Raw genomic sequence first — 16,391 nt, forward strand, 5'->3', positions numbered from 1 at the left:
AATTGGCCACCGATACCGATACCGATTGTTCAACTAACACAATCGGCCGATACCGATACCGATACCGATAATTGTGGCAAAAAATAAGCATTTTTAATTTTTTTTAATATTTTTTTTAATTTTTTTTTTAATTTTTTTTTAATTTTTTTAATGAAACTACTGTATATTTGTATGTGTGTTTGTATTTGTAGGCCTCTTTACTTACTTAAAAAAGGAAACATCAAGAAATATGTTTATGGTATCACTGATCCCTCTCCCAGTATCGTCTGGCGGCCTGCAGAGGGATACTATTTTCTCAACCAGAGCTTTCAACCAATGCAATGGAACCATTCTGGCGGCCTGCAGCGGGATACTATTCTCTCAACCAGAGCTTTCAACCAATGCAATGGAACCATTTTGATTGACAGTCGATTCGGCCAATTACGCCACAGCGCTAGCACCCACCTCCTGCTTACCACCAAGCGAATATTCATTTTTCTACTTCGGGGCATGCCGCCATTGATGATCTGCTTGCGAGAATGCGAGTCAAACTCAGAACCACAACAAGCTAATAAGTTAGCTGCCCGGCAGTGCCCGCCGACCAGCGCGCTCCACAGGATGGCCAAACGAGACACAATGATTTTACTGCAACAAATGTTATAATAAAACAAAGCCTTTCTATACATTTGTCTGGTTGAAAACTTTATTAACAGATTGCAGAATGTGTAGTTGGGTACGGAATGAGCAACGGAATGTAACCGAGCTATGCACGGCTTGCTTGCTATCTTCGGGTAAATACTATGCTGATGTAATTGAACGTGTAACTAACTATAATAACGTTAATGCCACAAAACGAATGTTTGTGTCATTTTAACAGCAGATACTTTCTTAAATGCCATCCTCCCGACAGAGCGGTGTTGATGGGGAGCTCTGATGGATTCGCTTGGTTGTGTTATTACATTAGCATTGAACAGCTAACCGAAAGCTAGGGTTAACTAATGTTAAAGGTTTAGCCATAACGTTACGTTGGCTAAAGTTGGGGCTATTCTTAATCCAGTAATAATGGCTGCAGACCTGCAAGCAAAGTACAGCAAGTTGGCAAAGGAGTATTCCAACGTAAATCACATTTTCACCAGTAACGTTAGTCGTCTGCCTCCCGGCTATGAACGGACTCGGAGTAATGCCTTGCTGCTATGGGTAATAATAATATGCTGATGTTATTGTCCGTGTAACACTAACTATATAACGTTAATGCCACAAAACGAATGCCTTGTTAATCATAAATAGTAACTTTGATGCAGTAGCTTGTGTGTGTGTGGGGCGGACGGCGGGCGTTGTGCAGGTAGGTCGCGAGTGAATTTTTTTTTTTGTCTTGACGCTACACAAATGGATGGTTAGTTATCGGCGACTGCTATCGGCACATTTGAGCTTATCGGCCGATAGGCCGATAGCAGTCAACAAGGCACTTATCGGCCGATACCGATACCCGACCGATATATCGGTGCACCCCTACCATCGACAACACACAGGATGTCGGAAGAGGAAAAACCCCCATCCCAATTGCTCCATAAAAACGCTGTTTTACCAAAGCAAACGAGGCGCGCCAGTCAGCAACGGCCAAAGCACATCCTGAGCCAGCACTATGTGTGCGTTTGGACATACCCACATCAACAATAGGCCGCTTAGACCACCATATTGAATCCCCAAGACGCCCAGGGAAACGACAAGAGGGGCGAGATGCAATCAACTCCATGAATGAATGAATGAAAAAATATACCCAACAGACTGCAGTACAGGAATACACACAAAAAGATAAGGGGAGGCAGACCTGAGAAGACGTTAGTCTTGTTCCATCAGGGACCCTCATTTCATATCCATCAAGACACATTCAACTCTTTATAAAATAAAGAAAAGGCATCACATGTATGACCTAACTGCACAGCTGGGAGTAAAAAACCCTGTTTTTCACATGATTTTAATCCAGTCACTCTTTTTAATCAGAGTGTAAGACCAGATTCCCCCAGAAACACCTTCCCACATGAGACCACGGTCAAGAAAAAGATATGTAAACTGTGAGACACGTGACCAACAGACTCAAGTTTGACACAAAAACGAGCGCAGCAGGTTAAGTCCTGCGCTCTAACCTCGACATCTTTACGACACCAGCTCATGGAAGGCGTCGCCATAGCAACAACGCTATAACGGGCGGGGAAAACCCACCGGATCCTGTCATAACAGGAGTCGGTAGAATACCCCTCCCCCCCCCCCCCTCCCCCGCCAAGCACCGGCTTGGCCCTGACTGGCTCAGCAGGATGCTCAACAAACCCTCTAAACCAATCAAGTGGGAAAAAGGAGGGGTTTATCCGACACCCCCTCCCGAAAAACACACCTTCTATCCCTACACACAGAAAACAACCGTAGCCATTTTGAAAACCTCCGGTAGAACAAAATATATATAGCATAAGCTAATACAATGTTAGCTACCCACAAAGTGTAAAAGGGTTTACAACAAAACACAAGTCGCCTGTGCGTGAATCCCATACCCGCAGCCTATGCTATAGGAAGACGTTGAACGAGAGTAATGGCTAGGCCATGAAAAGTGTGTACGAGCATTACTGCAACTAACAACACAGCGTTGTGAACACATATACTTAGTTAAAGCAATGGAATATCACCAGTTCTAATTGCATGTGGAGCATCAAGCTAATAGAACCTATTACCGAGTGTAAGTTGCAGACCTTGCTTAAAAACTCGTAACACAACACAACTCATTCCCCCAACGTAACAGGGTAGATTCATAAAACACAACCCCACCACATGATTTGTATTGAAGAAACACACAGTTTGTTCGGCCAAACACAGTCCCCCTTATATCAGGGAACTTTTTATTAATAAATAATATGTGATCAAGGCACAAAATCATAGAGGGGCCGGGGAGGGTGTAGAGGAGGGGACACAGAGGGGGAAAAGTCACTCAACGGCGCCTGCCACCTCGCGCCGCTCGAGTCTTGCCACCCCGGGGAGCCCCGGAGGGACGGTAGGTCACAGTCTGCTGGACACGACGTTCCCTACCGTCTCCTCCGGTCTGGGATGGGCCGGCGGTGGCCGAAGCGTCGTTTCGTCCCCTGGCCCTCTTGGCAGGGCCAGCAGCGGCGGCGGAGGCAGTGGTAGCGGCGACGGAGACAGCTCGACGTCGCGGAAGCCTTCTGCCCCCACCGGCAAGGACGGGAGGCGGAAAATGGGGTTGGAGGATGGATCTCTCCTCTGCCATCTCTCTGCATGTTGAGGTCATCAATAGCAGGGCCTTCCCGAACAGGCCAGCGTCGGAGAGGGCGGCCGTCAGAAGAGGGGTTCTCTTCCGTTCCGGCACACGGGCCTGCTCCAGCCAAAGATGACGCTGGCCCAGGGTGGCCAGGGCGCGCACTTTACCCATGGCTATGGCTAGCACCTGGGAGAGGTGCAGCACAGCTCCCGCAGCCTGGGTGATCTGATCGCACCTCACCTCGTTCAGATCCGCGCCGCCCGTCATTATCCCCGATACAAATCTAGCCAGCGATGTTAGAGGCCACAGCCAGCGACTGTGTACCGGCGATAAATGACTGGTCACCCCAATAAGCCAATCGCCTAGCCGACCTCCCCTGGAGGACCGGCTTGCATAGGGGCTCCCACACCATATCCGGACAGAGGAGCGCGGCCATCGGATTGTCAAGCCGAGGTACGCCCTCCCCCATACCTTTGACCAACCCCGACACCCGCGTAACTGGTACGTAGGCGGGAGTTAGTCCCATGATGTTGGAGACCGCCTGACCCCGACGAACATAGGCCCCCATCGATGGGAAAAATGGGTAGACAACGTCCACCCCTCTCACCGGGGGACGCTGCCAGGGATGGCCTATGAGGTCATCAGGGACAGGAGCAGGCAATGGCTGCGGCAGCGGCACACCGTTTGCAGCGGCGGCTACCGCCATGAGCTCGGGAAACAAGGCCCGCAGTTCCCCCTGCGGACCCTCCTCCACCGACCCCGCATCCCTCGCATACAGCAGGCTGCGACTGGTCAAGGAGCCACAATCCGATGCGGCTGACAGTAGGGCATCCTGTCGATGAGGCCAAGGTGGTTCCCCGACATCCTCGAACAAGGCGCCCCGTGGAGCCATTTCTCCCCCCTCCGGGGTCTCCGGAGGAGGGATACTCCCCTCCACGGGACCATCATACAAGAACCCGTCCGCCTCCTCCATGAAGTCTTCAGTTTCCATCAGAAATCCAGAGTCGGACGCGGCCTCGCTGGTCTCCAGCAATTCCCCAAACCCAGGCCGTTCGCGTCTGCACGCCACCATGTTACGACGTGAGCGAGCAGACGCAAAAAGTTTTCGTCGCAAATCCTCTGGCTCTAAGACAATCCCCCGTTCATCAACGGGCGATTCCCCAGAAACAGAGGAACCAGAGTCGAGATCAGGCCATCGCCGGAGCGACGGCACCGAACCCTCGGCTCGTCGGTGAGAAAAACTATCCACCGGCAGTCTCCCGGGCTGGGTCGCCAACCACGAGAGTGGCAACAGCCCAGCACCGGAACGCACGACGGAGGCGGGAATGGAGAATCGGTGGTGAAGAGTAGGTCTAGCGGGTCTACTCTCCGCGGAATACATTATGACCCAAACCTTTTTCTTATATAAACAAGTGAGAGAAGAAAAAGGTTAGGCACAATGTAAACCTAGTCACAACTCTTTTCAACTATCAACGACACGTCAAGTGGGGTACTACCGAGGCACTTCCTTGTGGTGAAAGCGAGAAGGAGGAGAGCAGGTGACCACACACCTGCTTATGAAGGTAAGCTGATGAGGGGTGTGGTCAGACTAATACTGGTATTAGAGGTACATTTGTGGTTTATTCAGTACGCGTGCACGTACGCGAGATAGTGCAGTAGGTGATGCCAAGCTAAGCCACTAACAATACAGAACTTTCACATTAAAGACGGTTCTGTAGTGTGGTAGTGAAAGGTTAACCTTCTGTGGTGTGGTAGTTAAAGGGTAAAAACACAACAACCCATTTTGGATATGACGATTAAGGGGGAAGAAACCTACGAACCCTGGTCCAATTAAACGATGATGACCAACACAGGGTGGACCCGGGTCAAACCTGTGTTTAACCATGACCATTGGTGTAAAAGGAGTATTACATATAACATAATATTATTTTTTTTTTGATCCACTTTTTCTCCCATTTTCTATATTTTCTCCCATCCCAATTTCGTATCATCCAATTCAACCCTCCCCTGTCACGAACGCTGTTTCTTGCCTCCCACAAGCCGGCTGCAGTGAGGACTAAGTCATACATAGCACAAGTCCCCTCCGGTACTTGAGGTAACAGCAGTCGCATCTTTTCACCTGCGCAGCTCGATCTCTCAGTGTTCGAGGAGTAACGCGTGGGAGGCTCACGCTGCCCCCGACACTTCCTGATTCTACTGCGCAGGCGCACCAACCGACTTGTAGGAGTCGCTTGTTCACAACGTTCGATCCCCACCCTTCAGTTTTTCCCTCCCCGTAATACGGCCAATGTGTATTACTGCGGACGACCAGCCAAACTGAAAAACAATGTGGAGAGCTGGATTCGAACACGCGAATCCTAGCGTCTCCACACTGGTGGCGAGTGCCTTAGACCACTACACCACCTAGCCGCCCCACATATAACATAATATTATATTATACATGTATAATAGACAGCTTCATTTGCTGATCCACAAAACAGTGCATCTCCAATTTTCACTTAGCATTCATGATTAAAACACACTTTAACATAATCATATAGGCTATATTATGTAAGGGATAATGTATAGCTGCTACGAGGTCATTGTCGCAAAATAATTGACCGACACAGAGTTCTAATATACCTAATTCATTTTACACCATCAACAAGACGAGATCAAATGCAGACGCAGTTGTTCTGTGGCTCCTCTGTCATCGCCGGCAGCCGGCAGGTGTGTAGTCTGATTGCACTGATGAGTGCAGCTGTGCATATGCTGAGCAGCTTTCGTGACTGCGATCAAAATGCTTGATTGTGATTGGTCAATAGCGCTCTGTTACCCGTATCAGCGGTCATTATTGCGCGTTGCCCATGACAGCGGTCAGTTATCGAGAAATAACTGACCGCTGTCAGGGGCAACCGAGCGCTATAATCACAATCAAGCATTTTGGCGAATGTTAAAACGCCATGTAATAATACAATATAAACAGCATCACCTAAAAAAACTGACGGCCACAAAGAAACCTAGTCCTGAAATCGTATATGCTGTACAGTGGGGTTGTGATTTTAAAGGCCAGTCACCTTGATGTGTATTACTCCCGGCAGACCTCCGATGCGCTGCTCTATGGACTGGACGCAGGAGCCGCACGTCATGCCCTCCACTCCCAGGGTAACCGAGCACAGCCTGGTCTTCAGTGTCATGGTTCTTCAGTCTGTAAGCGGACAAGGTCAAAATATTAAACAAACTGCTGTAACGTTTCTCATGCCAATCACGGACTGTTTGCCCTCCTTCCCTCTGGGAGGCGCTGTAGGAATCTCCGTTCCAAGTCAAGCAGGCTCAGGAACAGCTTCTTCCCCTCAGCTGTCATCTCTCTGAACTCTCTACCACGATGACAGCCCCACCCCAATACTGCATAAACTCTGAACTCCATTGCCTATACTGTCTACCCATACCCATATAACTCTGTATGATAGCGTGTACAATAATGCTGTATATATCATATATATTGATATATATATATTGATATTTACCATATATATTTATTCACATGGCTGAATATACCTGCATATAATCCTTTTTACATACCTGTAGGCTATATATATATCTATATCTGTATATATCCTAGTGATGCACGATATAGCATTTTTTTTATTTTTTTTTTTACACATCGGTATTGGTCCGATATCAAGATAGGGTCGATATGGACCGATATTTTTTTTTAATCTTTTTTATTTTTTTTTTACATGTTTTGGCCTTAAATAGTTTCAAAATATCAGTCATTTCTGAAAATAAATTACAAAAGTTAAAAGAAAATGCGTTTAGGAAAATAGCTCTTTATTTGATTATCATAAAAAAGTGTTTTCTATACAGAGATATCGACATAGGTAAATATCGGTATCGGCCAGAACAGCAATATTAATATCGGTATCGGCCACAATTTTCACATCGGTGCATCACTAATATATCCCTACCTACTCTTACTAGTTATACCGCTGGCCAGTATGACTTACTCTACTACCATAGTGTTTTCATACCTGTACATAATACTATAACACTGTACATACATTATTATTACTCAGTAGTCATAAAGTGAGACTACTCGGGCAGAAAGTGAGAGAAGCAAGACTGAGATGGTTTGGACATGTGCGGAGGAGGGAGGTGGGGTACATGATATCGGGAGGAGGATGCTGGAGATGGAGCTGCCAGGAAAGAGGAGGAGGGGAAGGCCCAAGAGGAGGTTTATGGACACAGTGAAGGAGGACATGCGGGCAGCGGGAGTGACAAGAGGACGACGCAGATGACAGAAACAGATGGAAACGGATGATCCGCTGTGGCGACCCCTGACGGGAAAAGCCGAAAGAAAAAGAAGAGTACTCATTTATATACTCCAGTTCATGAAATCCTTAGTCGACTAATACTAGTCATGGATTTTGTCAACCAATCAATTCGTTAATCGACAAATCTGTAAGATTATGTTTCCCATCATGCAGAAGGACCTCTTTAAATGTAATGCTTACCAGAGATATAATATTGATATAATTATTTTCAGGATATAAATATAAGAAAAAAGCACAAAAGCACCTAATCAACTAACGTCTTGGTCGACTGTAGGGCTGTACCGAATGTCATTTGTTAACATTCGAAGCTTCGATTGAAGTATTCGAACGAAGCTCCGAATGTCTATAAAAAAAAATGTACTTCAAAAAAACAAAACAAAAATTAAAACTAAATCCTCAATTTTAATAAAGTGATTCATCTGATTAAATTAGTATTTTTCTTTTATTAAATCAACTTTCTTTAATGAATATAACTCATCAGTTTCATCAACAATCCAATAAGGGCACGGTTGGTATGAAAGTGATGGTGACTACTTATGTATAATATTATAATATTAGTGTAGCCAACCCCCCCCCCCCCCCCATTGGTTTAAACAGATAGAAAAAATAAATAAAAAAGATAAAAGAAAATATAAAAATAAATTTTTAATTAAAAATTAAAAATTCTAATGTTGATTTAGAATTCGAATGTCAACATTATGATCGAAGCTTCGAAGCATTCGGTACAGCCCTAGTCGACTGAGACCAAATCAGCCGATTAATTGACTAAGAGGGCCCTTGATTACAGAGGACAGAATAAAGATGGGCAATACAGGCAAGCTAATTCACTCACTGACGTCATACAACTTCTCATAAGGAACTCAACCCAACAGTCAGGGCTAGATCCACAAAGAATGGATTGCACGGAGCAAGTTGCACCCTTACTTAAAATTCATTATGAATTGAAAATGGGGGACCCTGATGTAAACAAGACAAAAGTCTTTCTCTGGTCTGCATCCCCTTAACAATTGTGTGTATTGAGTCGTACTGTATTGTACCCATTCTGCAATCTGTTAATAAAATGTTCATTCAATCAATCAATCTGCACGGTGATTGATTGAATGAAAACTTTATTAACAGATTGCAGAATGGGTACAATACAGTACGGCTCAATACACACAATTGTTTTTTTTTATCCACTTTTTCTCCCATTTTTCTATATTTTTCTCCCATCCCAATTTTCGTATCATCCAATTCAACCCTCCCCTGTCACGAACTCTGTTTCTTGCCTCCCACAAGCCGGCTGCAATGTGGACTAAGTCATACATAGCACAAGTCCCCTCCGGTACTTGAGGTAACAGCAGTCGCATCTTTTCACCTGCGCAGCTCGATCTCTCAGTGGCGAGGAGTAACGCGTGGGAGGCTCACGCTGCCCCGACACTTCCTGATTCTACTGCGCAGGCGCACCAACCGACCTGTAGGAGTCGCTGTCCACAACGCCCGATCCCCACCCATCAGTTTCCCACCCCCTAATACGGCCAATGTGTATTAGTATGAACGACCAGCTAAACTGAAAGCAATGTGGAGCGCTGGGCTCGAACAGGCGAGCCCAGCGTCTCCGCATTCGTGGCGAGCGCCTTGCCCACTACGCCACGTAATACACACAATTGTTTTTTTTTTATCCACGTTTTCTCCCATTTTTCTATATTTTCTCCCATCCCAATTTCGTATCATCCAATCAATACACACAATTGTTAAGGGGATGCAGACCAGAGAAAGACTTTCGTCTTGTTTACATCAGGGTCCCCCATTTTCAATTCATAATGAATTTTAAGTAAGGGTGCAACTTGCTCCGTGCAATCCATTCTTTGTGGATCTAGCCCTCAGTCTCTTACAGTCTTGGTGACCATGGCATCATAAACTGAGAAAATTCAATATTTCACTGACAACCCCTACATATTTAGCAATTCCTTCCCACACAGACATTCAAGTTTAAGTAACGTTAGGTGTATAAAACACAGTGCCCAGATAATGATATGCAACATATCTGAAAGGGATTCCCATGCAAGTCACGGAAACAACAATGAATGTATCATTCCTATGGTTTTGGGACAGTTTAGTCATAAGAGAATCAGCAAGTATTTCCCAAAGCTACAAGCAAGAGCAAAGACTCTTATAATAATTGTTTTTTTTTTTTTATAAAAAAAATAATAATTTGGTCAATAAGGAGAGGGGAAGTGAGGGGAGGGTGGGGGGAGTCAAGGGACAGGATGAAGGGAAGGGAACAATTCATTGTATTTATTTTTATTCCTGCGCTGTAGGGAACATGGAACTTAGAATAGAGGTTACCGCCATCTACAAGAGCACTGTATGTACACATGATATATGTAGGATATATGGGTATGCCCATAACATATTGTGTGTATAGCCTATAAACCCTAGGAAAAAACAGTGTAGGTATGTAAAGTATGTGTATGTGTGAGTGTGGGTGTATTCCGTGGCGGGGAGCGGAGCAGTGGCTTTGTTGCTGTGGTTTGCCTTCGTAGGGCGGAGCTCCCTCTACATGTATACTCTGTGTACAGGCTCTTTTTAAAAAATAGAAATAAACCCATACAGTTAATTTTGGCACATCAGTGCCCACATCCATCAAATAAAAAAAAATCTAATTTGGAAAATACTAAGCGTGTTATCAATACTTAATCAATCAGACAACATTATAAAAGGGAACGTGTCAGTAGATCTATTTTATAGGTCTGTGCACAGCAGTAGTAGCTTAAGTTTCACTTTCACTGAGATTTAACTTTGCATGAAGGAGAGAAAGAAGCTCTGGAGACGACACGACACGTTACACAACGATGGCAGAGGATTTGGAGATATTTCGGATTAAACCCTGCAGCACATCAACTGGAGAGGAGCTCAGACTCAGAGGACCGGTCCAGTTTGCACGATGCACTAAATAAGGCTGCAGCTACATTGATCCCTCAATGAACGGATAGAAAATTGATGGAAGGTATTACTGTCAGTTGGTTTATTTTTAAATGAGAAGAACATAACGTCAACACTGTCTGTCTGACACAGTGGATCAATGTAGCCTCATAACGTTAAAGATTAAAGTAAGCGATCTACAGATATTTCACATCACCGTGGCAACCCTAATGTATGGTATATAATACAGGTCAGGTATACCCTGTAACTGTGTCTACTGTGTGTATGTACTGTATGTGTATACTGTATGTATGCATGTATGTACTGTACTGTATCTATGCAAGCATGTTAACCTTATGAAAAAGGAGGGGGGGGAAACTGTAAACAAAAATTATAATAATTTAAATGCTCCTCCACTGATAATAAATAAGGTTTTTTTGGACACAGTGACAAGCCCCAGGGTGACAATATGGGCACATGCTACAGCAAATATATACTAGGGGTGGGAATCACCAATTTCATCATGATACGATACGATATCGATTCTTTGGACAACGATACGATATTTGCCGATATCACAAAGTCTCTCACGATACAATACGATTAGATTAGATTCAGGTGCCTGCAATCGATATGAGATGATATCATATGCCCATTTAACACAATCAGTAACATTTAGATCAACTAAAAAAAGGTAACGAAAATATCATTTGACATTTGTATTTTTGAGCTCTTCCAGACATTTAAAGGAAAATCAATCTATTGTTTTTAATACAAATAGACCTCCTGTTCACTGTAAAGTGCCACGTTTTGATATATTGAGCTTTAAACTTTAAGCTCCATTTTTTGGAACTCAAAACTCAACCTAAAACCCCTCCCTACCTCCCTCTCCCAAACCGTTCCTACAACAATTTGTTGATGTTGCATGATCATGTATAGGCCTACATTTATTATGTATTATATTGTTTATGTTTAAATAACATTTAAACATCAAACTCCTCTGACCTCATCTGGTCTTTCCAAAGACGCGCGCACACACACACACAGAAAGGGAGAATGCTATGCTGTAACGTCTACACACACGGTGCTACTGCTGTTGTTCTTGGGCGGATATGAGACTCGCCACAGGATTTTCAAAATAAGAGTATCGATATGAATCGATCTTATTACATTGCATCGATCCGATTCGATTGTTGATAATTACATCGATGTATCGATCTGGATCGATGTATCGTCCCACCCCTAATATATACCTGGTTCAAACCACACTGGAGCAGCTACAGGTCTCTATCATGAGAGCCTTGTTTCTCTCTTGAGTTGTTCACGATACTAAAGCCGTCTAAGAGAGTACATGGTAATTTGGCTCAAGGGTGGGGTTTCCTAAAAGAGGATATCGTATCAGAGAATTTCCCATTTTAGACACATGTTAGATCTCTCTAATGGAGAAACATTTGCTTATATGTCAATCATTTTTGTCCAATGACCCCAAACGAATGGTCTAAAATTTATAATATTCAATGAAATTGATGGATCAGATCTGTACTCGGTTGATACTGAATGTTTAGGACTTGGAATTGGTATCGGCAGTGAAAAGATGTTATTGTGGATTCCTAGTTTCTTCTTGGGATATTTCACTTAGACTAGATCCCCAAAATGAATGGAAGTGAATGAGAAGACTGAGTGACATGGTGTCATGGAGGTGACAGCGGACAACAGGGACAACGATGCCTTGTTTACTTGTAGATCTACACTTAGATCTGCAGAATTTTGACAAGTTCAGCTAAAGTTAAATATCCACATCAAAGCTTCATAAGCACCAACGCATGTTTCTTTCCATAAAATGACAACATCCCTTTACATGTCACTACTTATGATGAATTGAAAATGGGGGACCCTGATGTAAACAAGACGAAAGTCTTTCTCTGGTCTACATCCCCTTAACAATTGTGTCTATATTGAGCCGTACTGTACTTGTACTGTACCCATTCTGCAATTATGTTAATAAAATGTTCAATCAATCAAACTGCCTGGCACACAAGTTTTGGATAATTATGGAAGAACGGTTAAAAACAAGTCATTTACAAAACGTAAGTTAACTAAATGACAGCTAATTCCATAAAAAAATTCAGATCGGCAAATGTACCTAACGTTAACTTGTGTTCTGTAAAGTTAGCTAACGTTTAATAACTCATATAATTACCAGTAGATAACGTTAAGTTTAAATAAATCTAACTGTGGGGCAATCAGAATAAGGAATTATAAGGATATGAGTTAGAAGCTTGCAAAATGTAATTTGTCTACATAAAATATGTTGCATCTTATAATAAGACATAACGGAACAGCCAGTTAATTCTCACCTTTTACGCCTTGAGGACGTGGTTGCTGTGGTTTGTTGACGTTGAAGTGTGTCGGCTGCTAGCTGAAGCTAACAAGCTAACTAATGTTGGCTCTAACGTTGAAAGCTAGTATTGGGCGAAATGAACGAAGAAGTGGGACGTCCTAATCATTGTGACTAGCGCTACTCGTGTATCGAATTAAAAGACATTTCCTTATTCTGATAAAATAATAAAATATGACAAATCTTCTATAGCGCTAGCTATGTCCTCACTTCATTCCGACCTGCCAGGCTAACGACACAGACACTACTGCTCAACTCCAGAGGAGTCTCTGTGTGCGTGCGCCTTCAGACAATAGGGGATATCTGCAGAGCCGCAAGCCCAACGTCTGGGCGGAGTACAAGCCCCGAAGCCCCGCCCAGACGTTGGGCTTGCGGCTCTGCAGATATACCCTACTCCCTTCAGAGCACATCCCGCGGGGAGGGGCCAAGCAAACTTCCTCTCCTCCTGTATGAAAAAAAGGATCAAGAAATTGACCAAATGGGAGAAAAATATGAAAAGAATGTCGCTACCTTAGACTGTATCACTTTTCAAAGCAGTCACGGAAGACTAACTATAAATACAGCCACAGAGAAAAATCTTATCTGGATGCAGGTGTTGTGAAAATATAACAATAGACCTTGTTGAACCAGTTATGGTGCCATTCAAACCACAGAAACCACAAACCACAAAACACTAATATCTCCAATTCTGTGTAGACTATTCTAATCTTATCAGATTATTACCATTATTCTGTGTAGACTACTCTAATCTTATCAGATTATTACCATTAATAATTTACATTTTATTCTTCATTTTGGAATGCTGCCTTTTCAAATCTAAGAGACCATAGGTTGGCATTTTGGCTCAACTTTGTGTAACAAATAGAATTTATAGAGCACATTTATCTAAAGCGCATTACAACTTATGGTTATGCCTCACATTCTCATCGGTCTCAAGGACGGTAACCTTCTGATTATCAGATGACGTCTCTACCTCTTGTGTATTATTATTATTATTATTATTATTATTATTATTATTATTATTATTATTATTATTATTATTATTATTATTATTATTATTATTATTATTATTATTATTATTATTATTATTATTATTATTATTATTATTATTATTGTTGTTATTGTTGACTCAGGGTCAGATGCAAGTTTCAGAAGATGGCAGCACATTATTTAACATTAGCAGAACTTGTTTCAGCAGTTTGTCACATGTGGGGGTGAACGTAGGACCCAATTGCAGACAAGAAGAGAAGAAGAAGTCTTTATTTGTCATGCAGAATAACACACACATGCGAGATGGACAACCCACAGGAACACACACACACATGAACTGAGTCGCCAATGAAATGTCTCTCTGCACTTTTCCCATCCTGTCGTCCTTCCCCTCCCAAGGGCAGCTGGGAGAAGACAAGGGCTCCTGTCCGTCTTCGTCAGGGACAAGTCAAGTCAAGTCAAGAGTTTTAATTGTCACGGCATACAGGTATACAATGAAATGCGGGTGGTCTTGCCCGCAACGATGTGCAATACAGTGGTACATATAATAGAATCAAAAGAAGGAAACAACATTGTGCAGTAACAGGTAGCAGGTAACATGGAGTGACATCTCGGTATCTGTACATAGTTATTTACAGAGCATATGGGACATGCTAGTTAGCTTTGGTAGTGCAATACACTGTTCCTGTTATTCTAATTTAAAGTGTCCTTTCCTTTGGCCATAAGTGTGCGTGTGTGCGACATGAGTGTGTGCCCGCTCATGTTAAAGTGTTAAGTGGCTGCTCGTGTGTGAGCGTGCACAGTGTGCGTGTCGTGTGTGTGTTCATGTGTGCTTGTGTGTGGACAGTTCAATGTTCTGAGCACTCAATGTTCATTGTTCATGGCTCTGATGGCCTGGGGGAAGAAGCTGAGCCTAAGCCGCTCTGTCCTAGTAGCTGGGGTTCGCAGGCGTCTGCCTGACCTCAGCAGCTGAAACAGGCTGTTATTGGGGTGGTGAGGGTCTTTCATTATCCTGCAGGCTCTGGATTTGCACCTCTTGTTGTATAGAACCTGCAGGGGGGGTAGTGCAATACCCGTGGTACGCTCGGCTGAGCGCACCACTCTCTGTAGGGCCTTCTTGTCCTGTGCCGTGCTGTTTCCATACCAGGCAGTGATGTTTCCGGTCAGGATGCGACAGCGTTAGCGATCTGTTGTGCATGTTTTTCCATTGGGTTTATCTTATCGGGATGGGAAACCATTGCGAGCATGGGGGGAACATGCAAACTCCACACAGAAAGGCCCGGGAGATACCCCACCTGGGTACCTGTCAATCAATGAATGAATGAATGAATGAATGAAAACTTTATTTAACAGATTGCCGAATGGGTACAATACAGTACGGCTCAATACACACAATTGTTAAGGGGATGCAGACCTGAGAAAGACGTTTGTCTTGTTTCCATCAGGGTCCCCCATTTTCAATTCATATAGAAACGCGGCAAACCTGGTCCCCAAGCGGGAATCGAACCCAGGACCTTCTAGCTGTGAGGTGACAGTGTTAACCAGTAACCACTACACCACCGTGCCACTAGGGGAGACAGCTTCAAGTCCAAGGGTATATAATGATATAAACTTAGAACGGAACAAGGAACAAAACAACAAAACAAAACCTCTCAGTGACAAACTGGAAGAGGAAAAAACGTAACACAAAACAACTAACACAGGGAACACTTACTATAAATGAGGAACCTGGAAACATGGAACGAGCAACATAGACAGCGTAGTGGAGACAAGCAAAGACAATGAACCGACAGAGAACAGGAAACAAGGAACTCAAATACACATGAACAAATGACAAGAAACACCTGGGATGATTATAACTGGAGACACTGGTAACACTAGACTAACAGGGGGACATGAATTGCAAGAGCGATAGAGAACAAGAGAGATAAGGGAAAGAACACTAAGGGACATAAATACAAGGAACAAACATACAGGGATGGGGAGAGGTAGAGCAGGGGAGAACAGTCCATTAACCGGTGGGACGTGACAGTACCCCCCTCTCAAGGGACGGATTCCAGACGTCTCACACGACCGCCCGGGGATGAGCAGGGTGGGAGGGTGGTAACTGAGGCAACCCACCAGGGAGAAGGGGACTTGAGAAAAACTGGGGAAGGAGGCCAGGGAGAAGGGGACAAGGGACAGAATGCTGGGGAAGGGGATTCGGAGCAGAGGGCTGGGGAAAACAACCAGGGAGAAGGGGACTTGGGAGAAGGGGCCAAGAGAAGGAAGGTTGGGGAAAGGAACCAGGAAGGGGGTTGGAGAAGGGATGTTGGGAAAAGGAACCAGGAAGATAGGGGCTGGAGAAGGGAATTAGGGGGACGAGGGGTCCTCCTGGGGGTAGGACGAGCCAGAGGTGCAGGGGGCCCTCTGGGAGACGGGACAGAAACCGGGGACTCCGAGACTGGAGCAGGGATCTCCTCGGGGACGGGAGCGGGAATCTTGTCGGGGACTGGAGCAGGAGCAGGGAGCTTCACAGAGACAGGATCTGGGAGCTCCACAGGGA

General features: G+C 44.2%; 1 protein-coding gene across 1 annotated transcript in view; it reads right to left on the reverse strand.

Moving 5' to 3' along the window:
* atp7a (ATPase copper transporting alpha) overlaps nt 1-13,080 on the reverse strand; it is a 67,614-nt gene extending 54,534 nt beyond the window's left edge. The window contains exons 1-2 of the mRNA XM_084332272.1: nt 12,816-13,080; nt 6,298-6,428 (exon numbers count right to left, since the gene is read on the reverse strand). Of these exons, the coding sequence (XP_084188398.1) occupies nt 6,298-6,417 (120 nt within the window). The 5' untranslated portion in view covers nt 6,418-6,428; nt 12,816-13,080. The remainder of the gene's footprint in view (nt 1-6,297; nt 6,429-12,815) is intronic.
* Between the last annotated feature and the right edge of the window lie 3,311 nt (nt 13,081-16,391).

This window comes from Notolepis coatsorum (assembly GCF_963971535.1).
Source record: "Notolepis coatsorum genome assembly, chromosome: 16".
Classification (NCBI taxonomy): domain Eukaryota; kingdom Metazoa; phylum Chordata; class Actinopteri; order Aulopiformes; family Paralepididae; genus Notolepis; species Notolepis coatsorum.